Source organism: Acanthaster planci, linkage group LG09, assembly GCF_054643075.1.
Source record: "Acanthaster planci isolate LZ-2023a linkage group LG09, COTS_SCS, whole genome shotgun sequence".
In the NCBI taxonomy this organism is placed as follows: domain Eukaryota; kingdom Metazoa; phylum Echinodermata; class Asteroidea; order Valvatida; family Acanthasteridae; genus Acanthaster; species Acanthaster planci.
This window is the reverse complement of record NC_141785.1, coordinates 3,086,065-3,110,215: the sequence shown is the minus strand read 5'-3', so window position 1 is coordinate 3,110,215 and position 24,151 is coordinate 3,086,065. Positions and strand designations below refer to the sequence as shown.

At 44.1% G+C, this 24,151-nt stretch overlaps 1 protein-coding gene across 3 annotated transcripts in view; it reads left to right on the top strand.

The window, feature by feature from the left end:
• The window catches only part of LOC110986753 (putative E3 ubiquitin-protein ligase HECTD4), a 68,767-nt gene that overhangs the window by 28,688 nt on the left and 15,928 nt on the right, over positions 1-24,151 (top strand). For 2 of the 3 annotated variants that reach the window (XM_087140986.1, XM_087140984.1), the window contains exons 24-49: positions 230-318; positions 962-1,161; positions 1,958-2,066; positions 2,926-3,070; positions 6,072-6,238; positions 6,962-7,108; positions 7,562-7,724; positions 8,310-8,503; positions 8,968-9,308; positions 10,157-10,343; positions 11,193-11,274; positions 11,508-11,704; positions 12,249-12,384; positions 12,825-13,013; positions 13,383-13,547; positions 14,742-14,917; positions 15,512-15,627; positions 16,129-16,232; positions 17,388-17,549; positions 18,004-18,152; positions 18,926-19,172; positions 19,728-19,998; positions 21,512-21,781; positions 22,104-22,369; positions 23,027-23,187; positions 23,660-23,876. In XM_087140986.1, coding sequence (XP_086997112.1) covers positions 230-318; positions 962-1,161; positions 1,958-2,066; positions 2,926-3,070; positions 6,072-6,238; positions 6,962-7,108; positions 7,562-7,724; positions 8,310-8,503; positions 8,968-9,308; positions 10,157-10,343; positions 11,193-11,274; positions 11,508-11,704; positions 12,249-12,384; positions 12,825-13,013; positions 13,383-13,547; positions 14,742-14,917; positions 15,512-15,627; positions 16,129-16,232; positions 17,388-17,549; positions 18,004-18,152; positions 18,926-19,172; positions 19,728-19,998; positions 21,512-21,781; positions 22,104-22,369; positions 23,027-23,187; positions 23,660-23,876 — 4,650 coding nt within the window. The remainder of the gene's footprint in view (positions 1-229; positions 319-961; positions 1,162-1,957; positions 2,067-2,925; positions 3,071-6,071; positions 6,239-6,961; positions 7,109-7,561; positions 7,725-8,309; positions 8,504-8,967; positions 9,309-10,156; positions 10,344-11,192; positions 11,275-11,507; positions 11,705-12,248; positions 12,385-12,824; positions 13,014-13,382; positions 13,548-14,741; positions 14,918-15,511; positions 15,628-16,128; positions 16,233-17,387; positions 17,550-18,003; positions 18,153-18,925; positions 19,173-19,727; positions 19,999-21,511; positions 21,782-22,103; positions 22,370-23,026; positions 23,188-23,659; positions 23,877-24,151) is intronic. The other variant, XM_087140985.1, reaches the window with a different exon arrangement.

Sequence of the window (24,151 nt, the reverse complement as noted above, 5' to 3'; positions counted from 1 at the left end):
AAAGGAAGTTGACATATGAACATGAGGCATGAACGGTTTGCATCTCACGTCCTCTTTCCCAGGTCGAAAAGAAAGTGTCCATGAACTAGTAACAAATTAAGAAGTTAATGGGTACAGGGTTGTGGCTTGAGAGCCTTGCAGAAGTTCATTTGAATGCCCTTGAAGGATGTCGGCCTGTTTGATTGAACTTAGATGGATAATTTTTAGTTAATGGACATTGCTTTATCAGAACAAAATGCGCGAGTTGGAACTGTTGGCATATCTGAAGGATGTGGACTTTGAGTGTGCCGATCAGGAGGATGCCGTCAAACTCTTGAGGTGAGAGAGTTCAGTCTAATTTCTATTGTTAGCGCTTCTTTCTCACTAACCATTGCACTTTTTGCGGAAATCGTCATGCTGTATTTTTGTATAAGTTGCATTAAATGGGTTCCCAATAAAAGTCAGGTCATTGAACTGCTTTGCTGAAGTTTGTTCAGAGACTTTGCAAAATACAAAATCAGTCCACAGAATGAGACATTGCTTCCGTGATCTAGGTTGAATAAAATGTTCATCCAGTACCACAAGGAATGGACCAATCAGGAATCCACTCCCAGACATGTTAAGAACTAAGTTTAGTAGCTGAAAACAAACGTGAAAAACAGTTCTTTGAGGACTAACTCTGACAAAATAAAAGAAAATCAGAAAGGCATACTTTTAGGCTGTTACAGTGTTTTATGTAGTGCTAATTTTGTTTCAGCCAGAGAAAAGTTCTATTGGTCACTGAGCATCATTGAAATCTTTAACAGTGTCTCAAATTACAGATTGTTGGTACCATTATCGATGGTATGGTTGTCTTTCTCCCCAAATATTTTTTTGACATTGGTTAATTTGCTTTGTGACTTTATAAGTAAATTCCTTGTTGGACTTCAATGGAGATACAAGGTCAAACTCAACAAATGGCTATTGATTTCATCTACAACAGGGAGAAATTGGAGCAAGAGGCCAGCTTGAAGCCGTCCGACGAGCCCAAACTGAGCATGCCCAAGACCAGGTCACTAGTCCAGGCCATCCTGGAGAGAGTGGAGCTGCTCCTTCACGTTACCATAGCAACCAAGAGTCTGCAGTCGCATCCGCCGAGCCTGTCTCGCAGTGTGTCCCAGCATCCAGGCAGTCAGCAGAGAGGTAAAGAATGACGGAGAGGGGAGAAAAAGTGGGCGGAGTAGGAAGTGGGCAAGAAAAGAGAGGGTGCAGATAATTGAATGAATACCTCGATGTGTGGACTGTCTACCAGCAGTGTGGATTAGGCACAAAGTTCTAATAAGAAGCCTTGCGTTTTTTGTTTCTTTGTCAGTCTGTTTTAGACTAGCGTCCATCGTACTGTCAGTCTGCATGTTGGTCTGATTGTCTGTTGAACAAGTCTTTTGAAAACCGCATGTTTTTTTATGTAATTCTCCTTGAGGTCAAAATGAAGATTTGATTTCATTTTAATGTGTTACTGTTTGTGGTTTGTTTTTGATTATTGTTGATAATCCCGTTTCAAGGCAGTTTCCAAACAAGAATCCTGATAAACAAATCTGAATATACTTGCTGAATAAGACAGCTGATTGCTGGAGAACTTCTTCCCGGGTTTTTCACTGAAAAGTTGCAAGCAGTTTACAGTGGCTGAAAGTCTATTTTCTGGATGAAGACCCACCGTAGATGTTCAACTTAAAGAGCTTTTCACACGTTTCCCTTTTCCCCGCAAAACTTACATTTTGAAACCTGACAACTATAGTCTCATTGTTACTGGATGTAACATTTTGCGGTTTTTGCCCCTTGGTGCCTACAGTTTGGGAAACTTGTTCATTTCTGCTGTCTGTGAGATGTGCAGTCATTCTGCACACAAGTGGGCTTCAAGCTTTTGTTGCAAAATCCATAGCCCTGTAGTTTGTGAGTGATAACATTAATGGACCTAAGACTTGTAAATGTTTTTGTGAAGGTTTCGTGGCTGAGCCATCAGTCCCACCCCCAAGCCCGCCCTTCACCCGTAGCGTGTCACTGCCCATGGAGCTGGAGGGAGGCAAGGAGACTAATAAAAGTAGCAGTAGGTGAGTGAAAGAACTCGCCCGCTCATAAGAAAGTCCATCTCTCCTCAGCGATTAATTTAATAAACAAGCATTTTGCCACCTGAGTTGTCTGGCCCAAGTTCGCAATTCGGACCCAGTTCGATGGATTGTTTCCATTTGGTGTTGTCACCATTCTAGTGTGAGGGATTGCTTTATAAACTGCTCAAGGATACTCACGGATGTGCAAACTGGAAAGTGCCATCCAGAGATCCATGTTTCTGCTCATAAGGTCTTCCGTGAGACACTGAAAGCACTTTGTTATATCATGTATTCGATGCTGTTATTTCATTGGTCCGAAATAGTCATGTCAGGTGCATAAAAGGAACGTTGAAATCCAGTAGTGCTGGCTTTTTCTTTTTGAAGAACAGACTGAAAGATTAAGACTATATAATAGTCTGCATTCCAGGGCCCCCAAGGAGAGCAGTTCTTTGATAACTGATGGGGCTACCCTGGTAAAGTAAAACGAACTATTTTATAAACATCTTCTGACAAGAAAAGTCAACCAAAACACTACTCATTAATAAGTGCTCACACATGAAATTTCAATTTCACTAAACTTCATTGGGTCATTACCTCATTGTTAATTTTGGCAATTTGTTAATGAAGTTAGTTAAAAATTTCTCCAATGTATTGGAGCGCTTGATGTTTTTCAAGCACATTAAGCAAAGTTTGTGCACAATTTTGTCATACTGTTCTGATATTTAGAACCTCACTTTCAAAAGACAAACCCCTCAGAAATAGATTTTATCATGGTTGATTGCAAACGATGGCTTCTTTTATACCTTACAAAGGATACAATGAGCATGAGAAAACTGAAGTGATTTTTCCCTTTATTTGCAAGAACAAGGTGGCAGTCAAGGAGGAGAGGCCCACTGTCTCTGCTACAAGACACCGTTCAAAGCGAGGGCAAGCAGGCGGACAAGCAGGCTCACACCTTACTGCTGGACGAACTGTTCTCCTTCATCGGCACCAACCCAGAACAGGCCGTGAGTACATTCTGTTTGCTGGTGAAAGTTTGTTCATTTCTTGCAGTGGCGGTTGTTTATTTACAGCCGGTAGATCCGTTTACTCAGCCTTCATAATTTGCTTGAAACATTTAATACCCTGCCTGCTTGTATTGACTCTTGGTGTCATTGGAAAGAAAGATTATTGTAGGAGCCTTCAAAATCAGCTGTTGGCCGTACATAACCTTGCACTTGCTTGCCTTCTTGGCTTGACAATTTTAGTCCAACTTCGGCAGCATATAGTGTCACGGTCCATGGCTCCCTGCTACCTTCTTGCTTTATGGTGCATATGTCTGTTGGTACCATTGATGCACCAGGGCATTCTCTGTGACTCCTAACTAAATACATATTTGTAACTTCAGAGCATCAAACAGGAATATATTGAAGGTGGCCCCCAGAAAGCAGAGCAGAATACGTCATCCAAAAGAGACAAAGCACAAGGTGGCACTTACCAGGGCCAGGCGAGGGTCTGCTGTACCCTGCCTGTATTGGTTGGTTTATGCAGCATATGGCTTGGTGTAGGTACTTACCATTCATAGTGCCATAGATTAATGGGTTGACCATTGTGTTCAAGAACTGTGGAATAAGGGCTGTCCAACGTGCACTCCTACCCGGGGGGGGGGGCTGCCATCGGTTCGGGGATTTCCAGGATTGAGCAAATCCAGTCGGAAATGCTCATGATACGCTACGGAGCCTAGCACAGGAAGAAAACCACTCAATTGATGACCAGCATCTTGGCCACCTGGGGCTAATTTCATAGAGCTGCTTAAGCACACAGTTTGCTTAAGCGGGACAAAAACTTTGCCTAGTAAACAAAGGTTACCAGCTCAAACTCTATTTGATTGTCATGCTAACCAAAAAACAGCTAAATACAACCCCCAAAACAATATACATCACATGGAGTTTAGGCTGGTTACCTGATTTATCAAGCAAGGTTTTCTCGCGCTTAAGCAAATTCTGTGCTTAACCCTCCTATGCTGAAGTCACTCTTTGGGTCATTTGGTGAACACCTCAAAGAAGCACAGCTGTGTCGTGTTGTGCACTGCACCAACAGTCCCTCACAGGAATATCAGATTGCACTTTTGTGCTGCCCAACAACTGTGCTTCACTGTTTCATGTGCATAACTGTGCAGTAAACCAAATGCAGTGAAGAGGACTACACAAAAGACCCTGGGTCATTTTGTGCTGGCAATCTACTGTGTACACACTGAACCTGTGCTTGTTTGAGTTCCATATAGAAAATACATGCTCACCAGTGACTGTGGGCATTTGTGCACATTTGTGCTGTAAAACCAAAGGAGGAGCTCTGTGAAATTGGCCCCACGTTCCAACGTGCACTGCTGCCTGGATCCCGTCCATCCTACCGCTTAGCTGCCGCCATTGTCCAGGGCATTGATGATGCGGATGTACATGTATGTGTTGGCAACCATGGCCGTCAACCAGGGAATGTCGATGAGGGGTGATGGAAATTCCTGACAATTTTTTTTTTTTTTTACTGTAAAAGTCAGGATTCTGGACCAAGTGCTAGCAGTTTGGACTTTTGGATGGGGGTTTGCAATGAGCAGATGTAAATTTTGCTATGGAATTAGTTGGGTGAGCTTCAATATGTATGTGCGTCCTGCGACAAGGCTGTTAGTACAGGAGGGCAGAGATGGTATATAGCGTCTTTGTTTTAGCTGTTTATGCTGAAATGTCAACATTGAGCCCTGCATATACTCTGCGATTGAGAAATGTTTTAAGGACCCGATGCGCAGAGAAAAAAAACTGAGATGATCATAATCCGCAGTGCTGTGATTTTTATAGGCGCTATGTATAATGTGCATTATGATATTCTGGCCTGTATGTACATGTGTGTGCATGTACGTGTCCATATCAATGGGCAGAACTGCCATCCTCTGTCCCTTTGGCTTTCATCGTCAAACTTTGGGGACAAGTGCACTTTGAGTTTGTACAGGGTTCCTGCGGCTTGGAAAAGTCCTCCAAAAAGTCATGGAAATTTGTTTTCATTTTCCAGGCCTGGAAAAAGTCATGGAATTTCGTAAAAATAACTTAAGTCATGGAATTTTGTAAAAATAACTTAAGTCATGGAATTTTTCAAACTTGTGTGTGTTTTTTGTTATCAGAAATAAGTGCATAAAATGTGTGATTTTATTCATAAATTTAAAAGTCTGCATAGCCTAAGAAATTACGTTATTGGGTCATGAATTTTTATCATTTGGTCATGGAGAGTCATGCAATTTAACTGTCCTTCAGGTGTGGGAACCATGTTTGTATGTTTTTAATGTGTATATTGCTGTTTCCAGTAACAATTTTGAAATAATTCAAACAATTTGGCACTGCATGTAAGTGACCAAAATGTATGACTTTGCAAACACTTGCCTTAAAAGAATGCTGTTGATTATCGAGAGATCTTATAGTGGGCACATTTCCTTCCTCCTCACCAACAAATAACAACCAATTCTTCATACAAAGAGCACTCATAATAAAATCCTGTTACAAAGCTCATATTCTGAGCCTTCAAGTCTCTTGAATTCTTTCGTTTTATGTTCTTTGTTTCTTCAGTCCTTTCCTAACAATTTTCTGGTGGCTGGTAGTCCCAGCAACTCTGTCCTGATGACAATTTACCGCACAGCTTGGTTGCCCAGTAGACCTTATTGACAAGGAAGCCATTTTGTAATCACGTTCCCTGAATCTATCATATTCAGTGTAATTTGTCAAATGGTATGGTGCCAGACTATTTGAGGTTCCATGTCTCACTTTCCTATTCAGATATGTATGATAAACCACAGATTTTAAGTGATTCATCATTGTAAATGAAATTGATCTGTAATGAACTTTTCTTTTATTGCTTTCATTTTTTTATTCTTTGGATTCCAAAATGAAAAATATTAACCTTGGTATCAGTTCAGTATGGCTGATTCGGGAATTAGGTTATTTGTGATGGCCCCTGAAAGCTGTAATGTAGCCTCTCAACCTCCTGCAGGTATCCTTGGAGAGCTTCTTGTCGGCAGCCAGGGTACGTTCCAGGCGAGGCAGCACTCGCAAGCAGGCCCTGATTCACATCAAACAGCTGCTGCTGGCCGCCAGCAAGGTGGGCGGAGCTATGCACCTCCTGGTGGCCGTGACCTCGGTCATTCAGAATGGCCCAAGGTGAGCACCAAGGCACTTAGTAGAGTTCATAGTGGAGGTTTCCTATTAGGGGTTGTCCCTCTTGTTGGATGCTTGGATGCACTCTGTCCATTGAGCTTGAAGAATTCAAAGTTAAAATGTTATCTTGTAGGCAAAGAACTATTTGTGCTGCAGACCACCATTTGGGCAAATATGAGAAATTTTTTTGGCTGTTAGATGTAGATATGGACACCTCTTCCATGCACATGCCTTGTTACATGTCCCAGGCAGAGATAAGAACCTTTGAAGTAGTTCTGTCCATGTATGTGAAAGTCGTAGAGTTGAGAGAAATCCATCATCCTACATGAAGGATTCATGATGAAGATGTTACCTATTGGCACAAAGTGATATTAATATTTGAATGAGGTGTGGATCCTCCTGTGACAGTGAATTTTTATGACCACTTATAAACAGCTCTAGATTATGGAACAGTGTGGATGCATATGTGTTGTACATTACCATGGGGGACATGTGTTCTTTCTGTTTTTGGTAGTAAGTGCCTGTACGTAGGAACATTTTTCATTTGAATGTGCACAAACCTGTAGTGCCTTTGTATCGGCACTGGTAACATTGTGGCAGTTACATTCAACTATCTCCACTGTCTTGCTTTTGAACTGCATTTACATGGTACTACCATTTTTCATATAAGCTTTAGATGGTTTTAGTTTGGTAACGGGCCATTTTCAACCCTTTGCATATGTGTAGAGTCAATGAGCTTGCCTGTGGAGGTATGGTGGATGAGGTCCAACAAGCATTCTCTGAGACCATGACCTCCGTGGTGACCTTAGCTGGTGCCCACCCGGTGGCATGCGCCAACAGCATAGGACTACTGTGTACAATCCCATACACCAGGTGAGGAACCGTGGAAAGGAAACCATTAAATCCTGACCAACTTTAAGCTTTGACTGGTATGGCTCATGTGCTTGGACTAGCCTCTGGGGTTTTGACATGGCTTCAAGTCATTATGCACCTGTAGACTTAAACATCATCAAAAGTGCCATGCCTTTGAGCACATATGTATGGCAGAAATGGTACTACGGGGTACTTTGTTAATATCTTATCATGATTTCCTGGTCGTGAAATAATGATTCTTGTAAAGTGTCACGGTACTGATTCTCCTGCTGGGGCTTCTTTATCAAGTCCACAAATCGATTGAAGTAAGTGTTTTTGTCTTATGAAGTTGAACAGCCTGCTTACAAATGACAGTTGCAACAGTAAAATACAGGGATAAATGGACATCTTTGTACTGCCTTTGCTGGTCTAGTTTCAGTCATTATATAATCTGTGGTGTGTGTGTATGCATAGGAGAGAGGAGCAGTGTCTGGTAGACAGCGGCCTAGTACAAGTGCTTGATCAACTGTGCAGTCTAGGTTCCGGCAGCGGTGGCAGCGGTGGGATCAGTGCTGGGTCATCAGAATCACAGACGACCAAGCAGCTGGTCTCAGCCCTGGCGTGGGCTGGCTTTCAGGTAATTGAGAACAATTCAAATCGGAAACCGAACCTTGTTTTCTCTTTCAACAATATTTTAAACGTTCATTAAAAATAACTTCTTTTTAAGCATCCGGTCCTCTAATGTTTTCAGTTTCTAACAAATTGTTTTGAAGCGATTGTTAGCCAATTTGTTTAAGAGTATAAACTGTCTAGGCAAAATAGTTAACAGGAAAAGGGATGAGTTAAAAGTGAGGAATGGGAAGAATGACCTTGAAATGGATGCTCTTAAGCTGTGGCAGTGTGATTTTTACATTATATCTTTGATGTGAGATGTAGTTTGCAATTATATGTAGTTGTGTGTAATCCAGAATGTAATCCTAACTGTGTCCTCAAGCAAGGCAGTGAACCACAGTTACTGTGCAAAAAGGAAGGAAATGTCTGGATTAGCCTTGTTTGATTCTTTCAAGTTTGAGCATTGGATTGTTTTGTTCATAAGGTGCTTGAAAATTCCCTGGCTTAGAACTACATTCAACTATAAAGCAACTAGTTGAATGTATCACGCTGAAGATCAAGAGTTGGTTTATAATTTCACAAATTAATCTGTTGAATTGTGTTTTAACAGGTGTTGGCCAATCGCTGTGTCTCCTGGGAGGCTGACGAGACATGCCACGATGCACTAGGCCATGCTGGCCTGGCCCGTCAGGTGTCCAGCCTATTGACCAATCACCTGGCACGAGCCACAGAGTCTAGCGGGAATGAGGCAGCTGGAAGCGAGGCTCTACAGGAAGTCCTGAGCCTGCTCAATGAGCTGTCGAGGTACGACAGTTTGAAGGTGTTTGAAAGGACCAATGAAAAAAAAATTGTACTCGGTTACCAGTTTTTTGCAACTCTCTGCTTCTCTTAAATTCATAGGAGATGTGATGAGTATTTCTGGTCATTCTTCTTGAGAAGTGTTCTTTTGTAAGCATTAAAAAGTTTTCTTGCTTTTCTGATATAAGTGAGAGCACTGTTGCTGTGACGTCATTCAAGAAAGATAGAGTTCATTCACATGGTTTTCTTTTCAAATTGGAACCCAAAATTGACTCATTCAAAACCTTAGTAAGAAAACTTTGCTTATTTAACTACAGTCAATAACAAATCATGGGAAAAAAAATTAAATAAAGTGACCCGTATTCTTGTATTTTAGTGAAGAAATAACCGTCCCTTTTTAAATTCTCACTTTGTTGAAAACCTAAGAGACACTTGAAAATACACTGTTGAAATTGTGTTGATATTTTCAGGAGCCGCATGGGCAAAGCCATCCTAAGCCAGCCGGCCTGCGTCTCCAAGCTTCTGTCCCTCCTCCTAGACCAGCGGCCCTCCCCCAAGCTGGTCCTGATCATCCTGCAGCTGTGCCGGGTGGCGCTGCCCCTGATGAGCGCCGAGGACTGTGCCAGCGTGCAGCTGCCCTGCTGGGGCCAGGAGGTGTCCACGCTGCTCGGGGGAGCGGACGCCGCCTCCGCCATGGCCGGTGCCGGTGCTGAAGGGGAGAAGGAAGGCGAGGGGGAAGAGCAGCTAGGCGACCCACCGGCCAAGATTGCCAGCCTGCTGCTGGCTAAGCTGGGGGACTACGTCGTGCCAGGTATCTTTGTGAGCTTCTGTAGGACTCTTGTCCCATATTAATGCCAGTTCGTACTTAAAGCAAATGCGAAAGCAAAGCACATGTGACATCACAAAATGTTCGCAGTGAAGGTTGCCTGAGTTCAACTTTTGAAAACATCTTGTGTGGGTGTATGATCACTTTCACACTACACCTGAATTGGTCGTCGGAGTATTCTTGTGCTAGGTATTTACTGAGGCTTAGAGCTTGGATGACCCTGTTTGCATGTTCTTTCATTTTGTTTGTGAAGATTGATTTTCATTCTGATTTTTATTTTTCTTTGTGCTACTAGCTTTGGTCTTATGAACCCGTCTAAATCCTTTTTGTTTAATGTTCTGTGTAAGAGATCTTAGAGCCGTCCATATTTTCTCATTGAACGTGCTTTAAGATTTGTTGCGAAAGAGCCTCTGCGTAGAACAGAAATGGGACATTTATTTGTTTGAGTTGCGCTTTTTAGTGAAATGGCAAAAGTCAGTTAACAGTTGAGTTCTGAGATGGTGTGCGGAATACTTGTCTTGATGACCAAGGGTTATGAAAGTATAGGTGCATCCGGTGACCATTGTAATGTTATCTCTGGTCCTTTGCGGTGGTCCCCCGTCATTGGCCTTAAGCATTGTGTTAACCATTGTGTGGAGCCAGTGTCCTATTCCAGTGCTTTCTACACTTTAATGAAGGGGGGTTCTCTGGTACATTCAGTGAAACATCTCTGGATTCGTCTATGTAGACCCATGGGCGCTATATTGGTCAGTGTGGTCAAAGTTGACCCCACTCCTTGTAATTGTTACTGATGTTTCTTTCGTATTGTCCGTTTTATTCTGTGATTACATCAGGCTGCCAGACCACCGCATCTACAGACATTTCTAACTCCGTCAGTGTGGACGGCACTCAGGCAGCAGTGCCCTCCAGTGGCGACAGAGACAAGGGCGAGGAGTCGGAAGCCCAAGACGGCCGCATCTCGGTGTTCATTCACAAGAGGGAGGACCAGTCCTCCCACGAGGTCATACAGCCGCTTCTCAGGTCGGAAACTCTTGAATTTACCTAATTTTGTGCAAGAATTAATTGGATTTTTGGTCACGTTGATCAAATTGTTTGCTCTTTTTTTGTCATGGTTTTTGGATGGATTTGATTGTGTTCTGTTATGACAGAGTGCTGTTAACTATCTGAACGCTGGTCATTCTTTTTGCAAAAGAGAATGCGGGCATTTCACAGTAGTGCAGCACCAAAAGTTTGCAACATGGTGGCCACTGTACGCAATGCGCATTGGAGTCGGTTGATGCGTCCGGACGTGTCAACCGGCAGTGTGTGTTTAGAAATGGTCAACACATTTCGCGCTTTGTGATTGGCCAATGCATTGCAAATTCTTGGTTGTGCACTATTGTGAAACGCCCATACTTTGGTGAAAACGTGGAAACGTGGAAAAAGTTCTGGCAAATTCCATGAAGGTGTTTTGAAGTGTTAATTTAACTTGAAATTCACATTTGCTAAAGGTGTTAATCCACCTCTGTATGGCCTACACTTCTGAATTTCAATTTAAACCTAAACTGGGTAAGAAAGAATCCAATTGTTCATTGTAGCATGATCTGTGGTATTTTTTTAGCATGAATGGCACTCAAGGGCCACCTTAGATCTTTTCTGTATCCTTGTAGTATTGATTAGTATCTAAAAAATCCCCTTTAATATATTTGCAATGAATGCAACTTTGGGTCAGTATTCTTAAGATTTGCTGGAGCAGTTAATGATGTCTCCCCAGCCCTTGACTGCTGAAATTTTGCAGTCTAATGTCAAGAGTATGTAGATTCCTGGGGATTTGGTTGTTGGAATGTGATGGATACTAACCATGGACTGTTTTGATCTGTCTGAATCCAGCAGTTCTGATGGCCGGCCTTTCAGACTCGGGAGTGGAGCCAACATGGAGAAAGTTGTTCGGATGGACAGAGAAATGACCAAGGTTTGTGACTTCAACATGCCACAAAAAACGCCTAGTTAATTGAGGTCAAATGGACTTTCAATGCCCACTGGGACGTATCGGTGTCAGAAAGAGACATAAATCACATGTAATTTGCCAAGCACCTGTTGCTTTTATCCTCCGGAAAAAGCAAGTTCTGACTCAAGTCTTTCTGTGAGGAATGCAAAAACAGATACAGTTGAAAAAACATGGTTGTGTTTGTGGTATCTCTGCAGTATGGCAAAGCTGAGGTGTTCACAGAGGAGGCCAACACGGCCATCCGCAAGGCCTCCAAGTGGGCACAGGGCGGGCTGGTGGTCAGCACCGGGCCCCCCGTGGAGAACAACAATGACGTCGCCAACGAAAACGGCAAAGAGAAGAAGAAGGTGGCCACGGAGGTGATTTGCAGAGAGAAGAATGCTGAACTGGCGAGGTAGGTGTATGTCGGGGGGGGAGGCAGGAGAGATGGTGGCGGTGATCGGGGCGTTGGGTGGATTTTGGTCGGAGTTAGAGGAGCTTGCTTGATTGGGGTAAAGAGATGTAGTGACAGCATGCAACGTTTCCTTAGATCAACTGCTTTCCTTGCTTTTTGCCATTTTTTAAATTGAGTATTGTAAAAAGGTTATGCAGCTTGGAAGTTCTATGTTTTCCATTTGTTTAAGTTTTTTACAACTCCCAGTTCATTCCTGAGTAGCTTTGGATCAGTAAGGGATGGAGGTGGTTAAAGGATGGTGGACAAACCATTGGCTGAAGATATGTGTAGTGTACTGGTTTGTATGATGATGCAGATTTTCCACTCCAAGTTTTCACCAGAATGTGCACAAAATTGCTGGTGTCTTTGCAAGGTCACTGTTTACACACAAGCTGTAGCATTCCAGTTTCTGATTGTAGTCTCTCGCTGTTGATGGGATACATGGGTAAAGAGTCCCTGAAGAGTCTGATAGGTTAGGTCTTTATCTTCTCTGTCTCGTCTTCAGAACTGATCCCGTCCGACCGTTCATCAGTGGCCACGTTGCCAACAGCATGGCCTCAGAGGTCATCGGCCTCCTGCACAGCCTGCTGACTGCTCCCGAGACGCACACCGCCCTCATCTGGGCATCTGCTGTGGAAAGAGTAAGTGAGAGCGCACTCGGAAGGCAGGGTTACTCTTTTATCGTTTGTGGAGAGTTTGCTTGACAAGAAAGCATACCCCCCTATTACCACGCAAGGAGAAAGCCGACCCAGAACATGCAGACGGCAGATGTACTCAGTGATTTTTAACAAGCTTGCATGTCAGTTTTTCTTCCTTGTCCGACCTCATAATTATCTCTTCTTAGGGAACGTTCGTAGAAAGGTTAATGCAGTACACAATTTGTAGATTTCAAGAATCTGATTCCACGAATTGGGTAGCGTCTACCTCTTGGAAAGAGTTGCAGAAAATCACGGTTCATCCCGTTGACAAATTTTTCAAGAGACACGCAACACTTTGCTTCAGCAGTGCTCATTGCTTTACACAGCCTCTAATTTGGAAACCTGAACTGTGTGCAAACTGTATTCCATTGTTTTGTTTTTAGGTTCTGTCTCATGCCTTGACACTGGTCTCCCAGCTGACCTCCCACCAGACTAGTCACATCTCACTGCTTAACAGCCAGCCTCAGGGCGAGTCTGTCACCAGACTCATGTCTATCTGTCGCCAAGTGGTGGCAGCATTCTGTGCCCTGGGAGGCTTCAAGGAAAGCATAAAAGTTGGCTCCAAAGTTCAGGTAAGGTCAATCATAACCACGTCCTACTCATTCATTTCCTTGATTTCCTTGATCCTGTAATGTTTTTCGCCATTTTACATTCAGTTTCACCCATTAATACTGAAACAATGTTACATGCTAATTTCTACCTATGATGCTTGTTGTAGATATGTATGTGGCCCAACCCAGTGAAACAAGTTGATCAGATCACTTTTTAGTGACAAATCTCGAAGGAACTGTTTTGCACTGGAAATCAATAAAGACTGTCCGTGGTTTTCTCTCATAAAGTTTTCCATTTTTAGCAGGATGTCGAAATACGAGTGATTAACTACAACTAGGAGCACAGTACACACTTTCTTAGACTAAAGACAAGTGAAAATCTCCTTTCAGGTCACAGGTGAGGGGTCACGACCTCTCTTGGGTCACGTCATCAGCATATCGGAGCCCCAGGGAGTTGCAACAGTGGAGTTTGTTATCACCAAGGATATGACCATCCCAAGAGCCAACAACACGTTGGAGGTCCCTCTGTCCAGGCTGCAGCCTCCTAGCAGTGAGGTAACTCTTGGTTTGTCTCTGGTGTTGGCCTGATCTTGGACCTCTCGCATACTTCAAATGTTTAACCCTATCCTGCCGGGGAGCCTGGTTTCAGGTACCTTGGGTTTGTACACATAACCAGGGTGCCCAAAATCGCACAAAAGAGCTGGGCCTTGTAACAAAAGACCGTACTCGAAACAAAAGACCCGCTGCTGGAAATTGCCAACATTTTTTCAGTTGTCAATAGCGGAGGAAATCTGTCATTGTTTTGAAATATTATACCACTGTTTGTGGCATTCAGTGCGAGTGGATTACCACCGGGGACAAAAGCACTCCAGCGCTCCAGGGATGAGTGATGCAATACTGCTGCACGCTAATCTGGCCCCTATTGAAAAGATGCCCGGCACTGTGCCAGTTTGGGGAACAAAAGAAAATTACATAACACCGCACAATCTGGACTCTTTTTACAAGGCGGCAGGCCTGGCTGAAATACTCGGTCTCGGTTGTCTGTCAGATTAGAGTAGCCACCAGACAGTCACTCCATGGGGTTTAGGAGTTCGGGAAAAAAAGATAAGAATTTTTGAAGATTTTTGAAAACCGAAGATACTGAAAAATCGCCCATGTGTAGGCACCACATTTTTAAAAGCACCCGGCAGGAAATGGTTATATTCACGTTAGAATAGACTCCAATTATTGGCTTCATATTATAGAATTTTAAAATAGGCAAATGGCATATTTGTCCCTGTTTGCATATAGTCCTTGCTTCTCAGAATAAGCATCTTTACATCATAATTCCTGTGGACAATTTCTCTTCAGTGAAAGGATTGACTATTTGTATTATGAGTGACATCCAGATTGAAGTGCGTTTCTTTTTCTGTCATTTGTGTACTGGTTGCTTTTATACTTTATATGTAAAAATTTTGTCCAGTCTATTTCACCGTCATTACGGGTGCGGTTGCAAAGTAAATTCATGTCAAGAAAAATTGGGCGACATCTGCCTAAGTTCAAGCGTGTTCAACTTTGAAAACTTTATCTCGCTAAGTCGACCATCTCAACATGAATGCGCACTTCTGCACCCCAGCATGTTGTTTGTTAAATGACAGTTTAGGACATCAAAGGGATTATGATCTTAGAGCAATTACATGTCTTGTTGTGAATAATGTATGTGCATAATTGAGATAAATTGGAATGATTCTCCTCGCATCTTGCATCTAGACCCTTCCTCTTCAGCAACTGTCCATGACGGAGCGTGTGGTGTCTGCACTTCATAGCCTCTTGTTGCCCAGGAAGGAGAGAGGCATGTCCCCTGTCACTGTGGCATTGCCCGCTGTGGGTGATGGGAGCAGTCTGGCCATGGCTGCATGCAGGGTGCTGGCTGAGATCAGGTCAAGGTGAGGAAGGGTGAAGTTGGTGAGATGGGGTTGAGTGGTGAAGCGGCTTGTGGTGAATGGCAGATGGGAGGAAGTAAGCAGCGGCATGTAGGGTATTGGTTGAGGTCAGGTCAAGGTGAGGAAGGGTGAAGTGGTGAGTTGAAGGGTTGAAATGGTGAAAGGGTTGGTGATGAAATGTAGATGGGAGGAAGTAACCTGTGGCATGTGGGGTGTTGGCTGAGATCAGGTCAAGGTTAGGGAGAATAAAGTGGTGAGATAAGGGGATGAAATGGTGACGGGGTTGGTGGTGAATTGCAAATGGAAGCTAGCAGTGGCATAAAGGGTGTTACCTGAAATTAGGTCAAAGTGAGGAAGGGTCTAGTGGTGAGATGAGGGGTGAAATGGTGTAGCGGTTAGTGGTAAATTACCAATGGGAGGGATTAGCAGTGCAGTTAAGAAAGGGTGTGATGGTGAGAGTGGAAATGAGCGGTCATATGGCCATAGTGGTCATTGGATGCCAAGAGACTTGTCAACACTAAAGTGTTGTGAATGCTGAAGTGATGATGGTCACTGCCTTGTGCATAAACAGACCAATCCCTGTCGTTGTTTGGACAGAGCGTGTGCAGTGCTGGCCCTTCACATGAAGGAACCGTCCTTTGCCACTGAGTTTGTCAAGCAGTCGTCTGTGCCCGTTGAAGTCCTGAAATCCCTGGCTCAACAGTGCAGCTCAGGTACAGTCAAAACCTGCCATAAAACTTGTCTTTTTGCGTCATATTCAGGAATGTAGCCTATTAAAAAAAGGCAGCTAGGAATTTATGGCCTGTTCCGGCCTTCTCTGGAACTCCTTTTTATATTTTCTATCAACCCTAGAGTGACTTGTGCACCAGTTAAGGATGATTACCCCATCTTCTTGAGCCAGTGCTGTTTGTGTTTTGTCAGCTCACTTTGGAGGGATGGATATTATGATGCTGCCACATTTGTGTTCATCTTGTTTTTTTTTTCTATTTTTCTGTGCTGTGCAGCCTTTGATCATTAGTTCCTTCCAGCCTTTTAGGGGTGACATCCGTACGTTTTCTTCAACAAGTTCTTTGAGCAGTGATTTTTGTGGCAAACCCTCATCCACTTAAAATCTGGTGTAGATTTGTTGTCATAGAGTTGAACCTTTGGGGAGGAATTTAGTGAAGAAGATGAGTGAACTTTTAAAAACTTCCAGCAGTTTTTTGTTGTCGCAGGTGAGAGGGTGTCTGTCGTGGAGGCCCAGTGCCAGAGATTGCGGATGCTATACAGGGACTGCGCACGACCCCCGCCACCACCAGCAAAGGTCACCTCCAGAATGGTAGGTCGCATGACTGGACACTCCTTTCTCCAGTGGCTAGGAATGTGGGCGCAGGCCGGTGCAGCGTCACACAGATGTTGTTTGAGGAAATTAAGGAACTGAGGGTGATTCAAACCGAAGTGACTTTGAGATACATTTAAGTAGCTTCCTGATTTGTCTTGAGTGTTGGTAAACGAGTCAACTGTATGCTCCATGCCCACTTTTGACCTTTATTCAAGGACATGTAGAAACAAAGGTCTCAGGGTGTTTCGCTTGGATACCTACTTCTTTTCATTTAAATGCACAAGTGACCAAATGACGTCAGACTAAGAATCTCCATATTTTGTTTACTTCAAGTTTGATTTGGGTCAAAATTAGAGTGGAATGTGTTTAGATCCATTCAAACAAGTCATATTTCCAAATCAGATCATTTGCCATACTGCCACCTTCTCGAAATTTATGCGGATTGGAATCAAATCACCTGGGAAAGCCATTGCCGTGCTACCCAACCAGCATGGTTGTTCCTTGAGGGCTTCTGGGGGCTAACTCGGTTTGACTGAGGGCGCCAACTTGAACACGCCCTGAATAGCCTGTTTCATATAAAATCTGTTGAAATCCCTGTCAACTGATTAATGGGTTGTTATCGCATCATGAATTATTCAGTACCATCAGTGGTTGATCTTGTTAGAGACACTGTCGTATTTATCTTATCATGAATTATTCAGTACCATCAGTGGTTGATCTTGTTAGAGACACCGTTGTTTTGCGAGCACGCAGCAATTGGAGTTATTTCTCTTCACACAGTGCAAGAGCATTGTTATGTGTGCGCCCCGTGCACGCCATGCGCGCTGTGCGCACCCTGCAGTAGGTAAGGTCTTCACACAAATGCAAAATGTTTGGGCGACACCGATAAACATGGAGTATCGGTCTGGAGATGATGATTTATGAGTACTGAGAAATGGGTAATGAATGCTTCTCCTTTGTGCTGTCGAGAGAAGAATTTCACTCTGTGAGAGGTTGGATGTTCTATTCAGCTCGGCTTTGCCTCATGGAATAGATCACTCAATCTGTCACTCAAGACTTCATCATTTGTATACCGATAAATTGTGATGCCTCTCAATAGCGAGTGTTACCAGTGAGTGACCAATATTGACACTTATTTCTCCCCCCCCCCAGTCCCAGGACATCAGCTGGAATCCCAGCCGCAGCTTTCCCCCACCCAGAGCTTGCATGTTCTCCCACAACCAGACGGCAGTGACCTTCCTGGGAGATGCCAACGCGGGCAGCGGATACCCGCGAGGGGTGATGTGCTATGCCACTCAGCCAGTCCCGAGCCAGGTAAGGAACAGAACTGAGGGCTGTTGTCGTCTCCCTGTAGTGTGGGGCACGACTTCTTATTCAAAAGCCACAGAATTTCCTCAAAATGGTTTTGTCAGTGTAGCCGGCAAAGCCTAGAAAAACTGGTTGACAAAAGGTGAAGGAGAAGTGTTACATTTTGTTACGGATGGGAAGTTCTGGAATCAGGTAAGGTCTGCTAAGGTTATGGTGAACATTATGATGCTCCTTTCTTCTGCTTTCAAATGAAATATATTTACCATCCCTGCCGTTAATTACATTAAAAATGTTCCCTCATGTATAATTTTTCCCCTCCTTTTAGAAAGTGATCTTTTTAAGGTAACTACAATGCTGATCCTTATGCTCAGCGATTCTTTATGTATTGTGTTGCGTAGGCCACAGCCAGGGATATATCCGTTCAAGGTTCTTTTGCTCAATCTTTGTTGTCGTTCTACAGGCCCCTTCCTTCTACTGGGAACTGGAGATTTGTTCCAACGGTGACTCTGCTGACGAGTCTGGTCCTTCCGTCTCGTTTGGCTTAGCCCCTCATGCTGAGAAGAAGGAAGGAGCCTGGACCAACCCCGTCGGCACTGTCCTCTTTCACAAGTAAGAAATCATCAGCCATCACTTTTTAAAAATCTTCTTTCCAAATGTTATAAGCGGGTGTGGGTCCTTTACTGACGTAGTGTTTTGTTTGATGCCGTGAGAGAGCCTGCTAGAAGAATCTTGAGGCTGGCTTTGGTGGGGCTTGGGGCAGCAGCACCGTGAGTTGCTGCTCCATTGAGCATCTTAATCATTTGTGGCATGTCTTGTACCCTATACGCTATCAGCAAAGTGGGCATGTATGATCAGGTGACATTAAGGTAGCCCGTGGGTCCTCGCAGTACTTTGTGATGTACAGGGCTGTTGATGACTAGTGATGCAACCAGCCATGGTAGTCTGGTCAATTTGACCATTGTAGCCAGCATCAAGTGGCATGTAGTCAGTAAATGTGTTGAACTGTGTCTTGCCTTAGTGCTTGATCCGAATCATTCTGTGCTTGGATCATCAAGCCATTTCAAACATAACATGGGACCTGTTACCAACGACAAATGATATTGGACATTTTTTAGAGAAAGAATAAACAGAGTGAAAACCAATGCAAGAGTTTTTGTCAGGAGATGACAAAGCACTATTTCGAATTCAGCAAGTTGACTGGTTCTTCCCAGATCCACACAACTCATGAAAAATATTAACATGGTACTGCTGTGAGCACTACTGCTTGGTGATTTCGTTTTGTCGAGGAGATGTTTGTCGGGGGAAGTAAAGTTTGTTCTTCCTCAAAACCTAGTGTAGATATAATTGTTGTTTTTTCGCCACCACGTTGCTTCATTTCTTAGTAGTGGCAGGGGTGTGCATTACAGTGGAGCCAGCCTCCTGCAGTGGAAGAGCCTGAGGCTGGACGTCACGCTGAGCGTCGGCGACATAGCGGGCATCGGCTGGGAACGGGACGGCGACGGGGGTAGCCACGCCCCCGGCCAGCAAGCCAGGGGGCGGGTCTTCTTGACCTACAACGGACGGAGGTTGCCGGCCACTCTGGACGGCGTGGCCGGCGGAATGTGGCCCGTTGTCCACATCCAGAAGAGGGTGGGTTCTGGCAATGAAATATCAAGAGATTCTTGGAAAAAAGACAACGGGCTTGAGTTAAGCGTCTTACAAGAAGTCTCACGCACCGTCTAGATATTAACCAGGATTGAGAAACCTGTTCTGTGAATTGGATGAGTTGGACGAACAGAAACTTGTCTGAGGATTTACCGTAATTTTTTCATTTCTGTGTTGAGAATATTCTTCTTATGTCACACACTTTCACGTCCAATTGCCAGGCAAAAATATGTGTGATGTAGAGGTACCTTTTTACGGAGCATTTAGTATTGAATTGATCGGCTGTAGCTGGTTTTTGTCAGAACATGAATTTTCAGAAAATTCTGGGCATAAATAACAACAGCCGTCATTTGAACTAGACTTTTTCACAAAATTGTAAATCACTATAATAGAACATCGATTGAATTAAACCAAAGGTTGCGCAACATAGATTCTAACTGTTAGAGCAATTCACGGGGTTGAGCATTTTGGGGGATGAAAACGTTAACATGCGGAGGTACGGGCTGACGAGTCTGATCCCTTGTTTCTTGCCCGTGATAGAACACCCGAGTCCGTGCCAACTTTGGCGCCCGCCCCTTCTGCTACGCCGAGGGCCGTCAGCACCACGACGCGGCGGTGGAGGCCACCGATCCCCGGGAGGAGATCCTGGCCAACTTCAGCATGCTGCCCTTCCACACCCTGGAGGAAAGCGAGGAGGGGTCAGGGGAGAGGGCGGCCCTCGACGTACCTCCCGGCCCACTGGAAGCCGTCGGGGAGACGACACCCGCTGGCCCGCCATGCCGGCTGGCTGCATCTCCCAAGCCACTCACTGGTAAGGTTTGCAGAGCCGTCATAGTGCAAGTTGGAATTACATTGAGGGAGGGGCGTAAAGAATGTTAGTAGGCCTTTGTAAGTTGACCGTGGTTAAGTTATTCATCAAGATAATATCCAGCCTGCAGCTTTCTTGACCTTTCCTGTTGTCCTCTTGCATTCATCCACGCTTGGTTGATTTCCCCTTTGCTTGTTTGTCCTGTCCACTTGTCATTTTGCCTTTGAAAAAGATTCTGCTAAGATTGAAACGTCAGGCCCTCCATACTTTGTGAAGATAATATTCAGATATTCCACAGAGAGATCAATATTATTTCTGTAGACCTTATGTATTGTAGTCATCTAATGAAGTCTTCTTATATTATCTGCATTATCTGCATAGTATGTCAAGCTTGTAAATCTAATGTAAAAAGATATGGGGCACGTGGCCTAGCGGTTAGAGTTTGTAGCTTCTGATCATCGAGTCGGGGGTTCGAATCCAGCTGGTGGCAGCATGTTGCGATCTTGGGCAAGTCACTGCACCCCTATGTGCCTCTCTCCACCCAGGAGTAAAATGGGTACCTGTGAGGGCAGATTTGGTTATGTTAGCCGTGTGCGCCTGACAGGGCAGCTTCCCCAAGTATACTCCCCAAGGAGCTGAGAAGGGTTTCAGGAATGTTCAGTTGTTGGGAGCCCAGTGTGCAGGGATAACGATGCGCCTTGAGCACCCAGCGTTGGTGGATACACACAACATATAAATCAGAGATGATGATGACGATGATGATGACGACAACGGCGGCGGTGGCAGCTGCTGCTGTCGTCGTAGTCGTTATTAATGTAAAAAGGCTGTTAGAACTATTTATGTTTTCATATGGGAAAAGTTTCAAACGTGTGTACCCTGCTACTGTGAAATGCCCATACTAATCATATCTTCATCGTATGTCGTACCTGCACACGTAACCTCTTGAATAAGTTTCTGGAGTTGCTTTATAATTGATGCCTTGTTTACATTGCCTTGCTTTGTTTATGAACTGGTAATTTCAGTCTCATCTGCAGCGTTTTTCCCTTTCCATTAACAAGACACATTTGGCAAGGTTGTGCTTTTTGAGTCCAATGTTAGCGAGAATTCAGAATTTCAAAGAGGCAAGGCTGTTGCAAAATAAACCCACCTGGTGTCATGCTGGTTCAAACATTTTTTTGTGTACATATTTTTGAATGACCTATAAAATGCTTCATTTTGAGTAAATGTCTGACTGTTAAACTTGTTCATTATAAATCGAAGCATGTTCTTAGGAACACTTTCATTGAAAACGAATTACAACGGATTATAGATTACATGTACCAGTACTTGCAAACAATAGACCCCAGGATGGAGAAGTTCGAGATCAACAACCAGTCCAGCATCCCAGGCCGGTAGCCAGGCTGGTATGAAAGGGGTTTTTGCAAAAGAGGAGCTTACCGGGGGCCCTTTTCAAACCAGGTCTAAATGGTCGCCGGCCCTAAAGAGTGTGATTTCAAATGCTAATGTTTGTGTCCAGAATACGACACGGACGAGTCCGTCAACTACAAGCTGAGGCAGGGCTACAACAGCTTCACTAACATGGGAGCCGACGTCCGCATCCTGAGCGCCGGCCAAGACGATGCCCGGGAGGATGAGGAGGAAGGGGAGCAAGAAGCCCACGAGGACTTCCATGCGCTGCTGGTCAAGGCCTGGGAGAGCAAGGTCTTCCCCGTCATCCGCCGGCGCTTCCGCAACGAAGCTGAGCGCCGGTCGGGACTGGAGCAGATCAAAGGGGCACTGCAGCTGGGTAAGTTCAGCCCGACGGTTGGGGTTTTTTTGGGTTCAGTGAACTCTCCTGTGATTACATGACAATTTATTTGTGATATATACATTCAGAGAATACGACATTGCTCTGTAAGTTCCCCTGTAAAAAATTCCATATAAAATCATTCATATTTTTATGCTCAATTGACTTGAAAATGCTGACTTTTTAAGTCCACAGCTTTTGTTGCTGTGAAGTGGAAAGATTCGATTGGATTTGTGGCAATTATTCATATCGCACTTAACACGATATTCTTCTTCTGAGGCTTTTGTCACATCTGTTCCAATTTTGTACCTTGTCGCACCAGGCATGACTGACATCGCCAGGCAGACCGTGGAGTTCCTTTACGAGGAGAATGGCGGTATGCCCCGTGACCTCCACCTGCCAACCATCGAGGATATCAAGACCGAAGCGGCCAAGTTCACTATCGACAAAGTCCGCAAGGGGACGACTGTGGTCGTCCGGCAGCCGGAAAGCTCTGGGTCAGTTGGAAGCACCGTGGTGCCAAAGTTCGCCGTTCGGGCCATGCTCAAGACGTTCGGCCTGACTGGAATGGTACTGGACATTGATTCGGTAAGGAGGACGTTGAAAAACTGACTTTGAATTGGGGGGGTTTGTGGGATTTCGACCGGTGAAGAGAGGGGAATATATTTGAAAATGGGATTGACTTCATTGTGGCTCATCTAATTCAAAGTTTAAGGTGTAAGACTTACAGACTTTGTGCCAAAATGTGTGAGCCAGAAAAACTGTTGAGAAACTTATATATATATTATGAGTTTATTGAAATATTTGAGTGCTAAACATACTCAGTCCTGCACTCAGGATATATTAGGTTACATGTTGTGAAAGTATGTTCATTTTTTTTCTCCAAGTATATTGCACTAAAAATGCCATGAACTGATTAGAAATATGCATCAGGTGATATGTATCATCAGAGTCAAATGTTACTTGAGGTTTGAGATTTTCTGATTTGCTCTTTTGATTGTGGTAAAAACTGTTGGGTTTCAAATAATGAAGAAGGGGCAAATATTAGTACTCGGGGGGTAATGCAGCATAGTTTCAAGATATTGTGGGTGGTCTTTTACACTGAATACCCTGGCGTCACTGACTTGCAGCAATTTTTAAAGATTATTGTAATATTGCACTGGTTATATTTGCCCCTGCTAGTGGTTCAATATTAGTTATTGTATAACTTAGATATTGACATCTTTGTGCTTGATTTCCAATCAGCGTCAAGAGCTGGTCCAAGTTGAGACCTACCTGCGAAGTGAAGGGGTGCTTGTCCGATACTGGTATCCCCTGGATGTGCTGGAGAGGCCACAGTCGGGGTACCGGCGAGGTGCACTGACGGGCCTAGCTGCACTAGACATCTCAAACATCAACATCCACAGGTACAAAGTGTAGATTAGCTCTGACCGTGCCCAATTTGACAAATTCTGTCCAGATTCGAAAGGATTTTACGGGGTTTAGAAAGGCGGGGCCCACCCGCTAATTGGACTTGATTGCTGGGAAACCTTTCAAGTGCAAATAATGTGCCCATGCGATGTCCACAAGTAGATTTTTGAATTGACACGGTCAAGTTTAAATTGTCATAGAGCGCCGAAGGGTGACATCATTTGAACCAGGAATTGTAGTGCAAATGAGTATGTGGGCGTGTTGGGTCACACACAATGCGTTTTACGCACAATTGTGCACGTGACATATTCACTTCAGTACTGTATGTGCAGAGTCATAGAAGATTTTAAAGGATGATTATTCTTTGGTTGGAGAGATAAATTGAAACACTCAGATTAGGCATGAGTTTCGAGAGTTGTAAAACACTGTCAAACTAACTAGTAGAAACACCTTCTTTTCTGACGACAGAGAGCTTCTCCACTGCGAGTCCACATCAGCCCGCATGTCCTGCCGCACAGCCCTGATGGAGTTCCTGGGTCACTGCCAGAGTCCGGAGGTCATTGAGGTCATCCCCTGCTCATTGACCTCGGGTCAGGCCTCGGCCAGTCCAGAGCACGATATTTCTCACCTGCAGCTGCTGTCAAATCAGCTGTTGGGATCACCGCAGCCAGACGGGGCCCTGCAGGTATGGCTTTAAAAACATTATGACATCAAACTTAAAATCAATTCTTATGATGCACAGTTTTGTCACCGTTTTCACGAAGAGACACTTTGGCCCAAAATCATGATTTTTTGTCAAATATTTGTTGTTTGGCAAAATTAAGTAGGCTATGCAATGCCTAGGACTTGGTGTAATTATTTTCCCCAAATCTTTTGAAATCATCCAAATCACTATGATTTACCTGGGGCAAATATCAACTAAACTGCATTTTGCATTTTCACGAAGAGGCAAATTTTTCT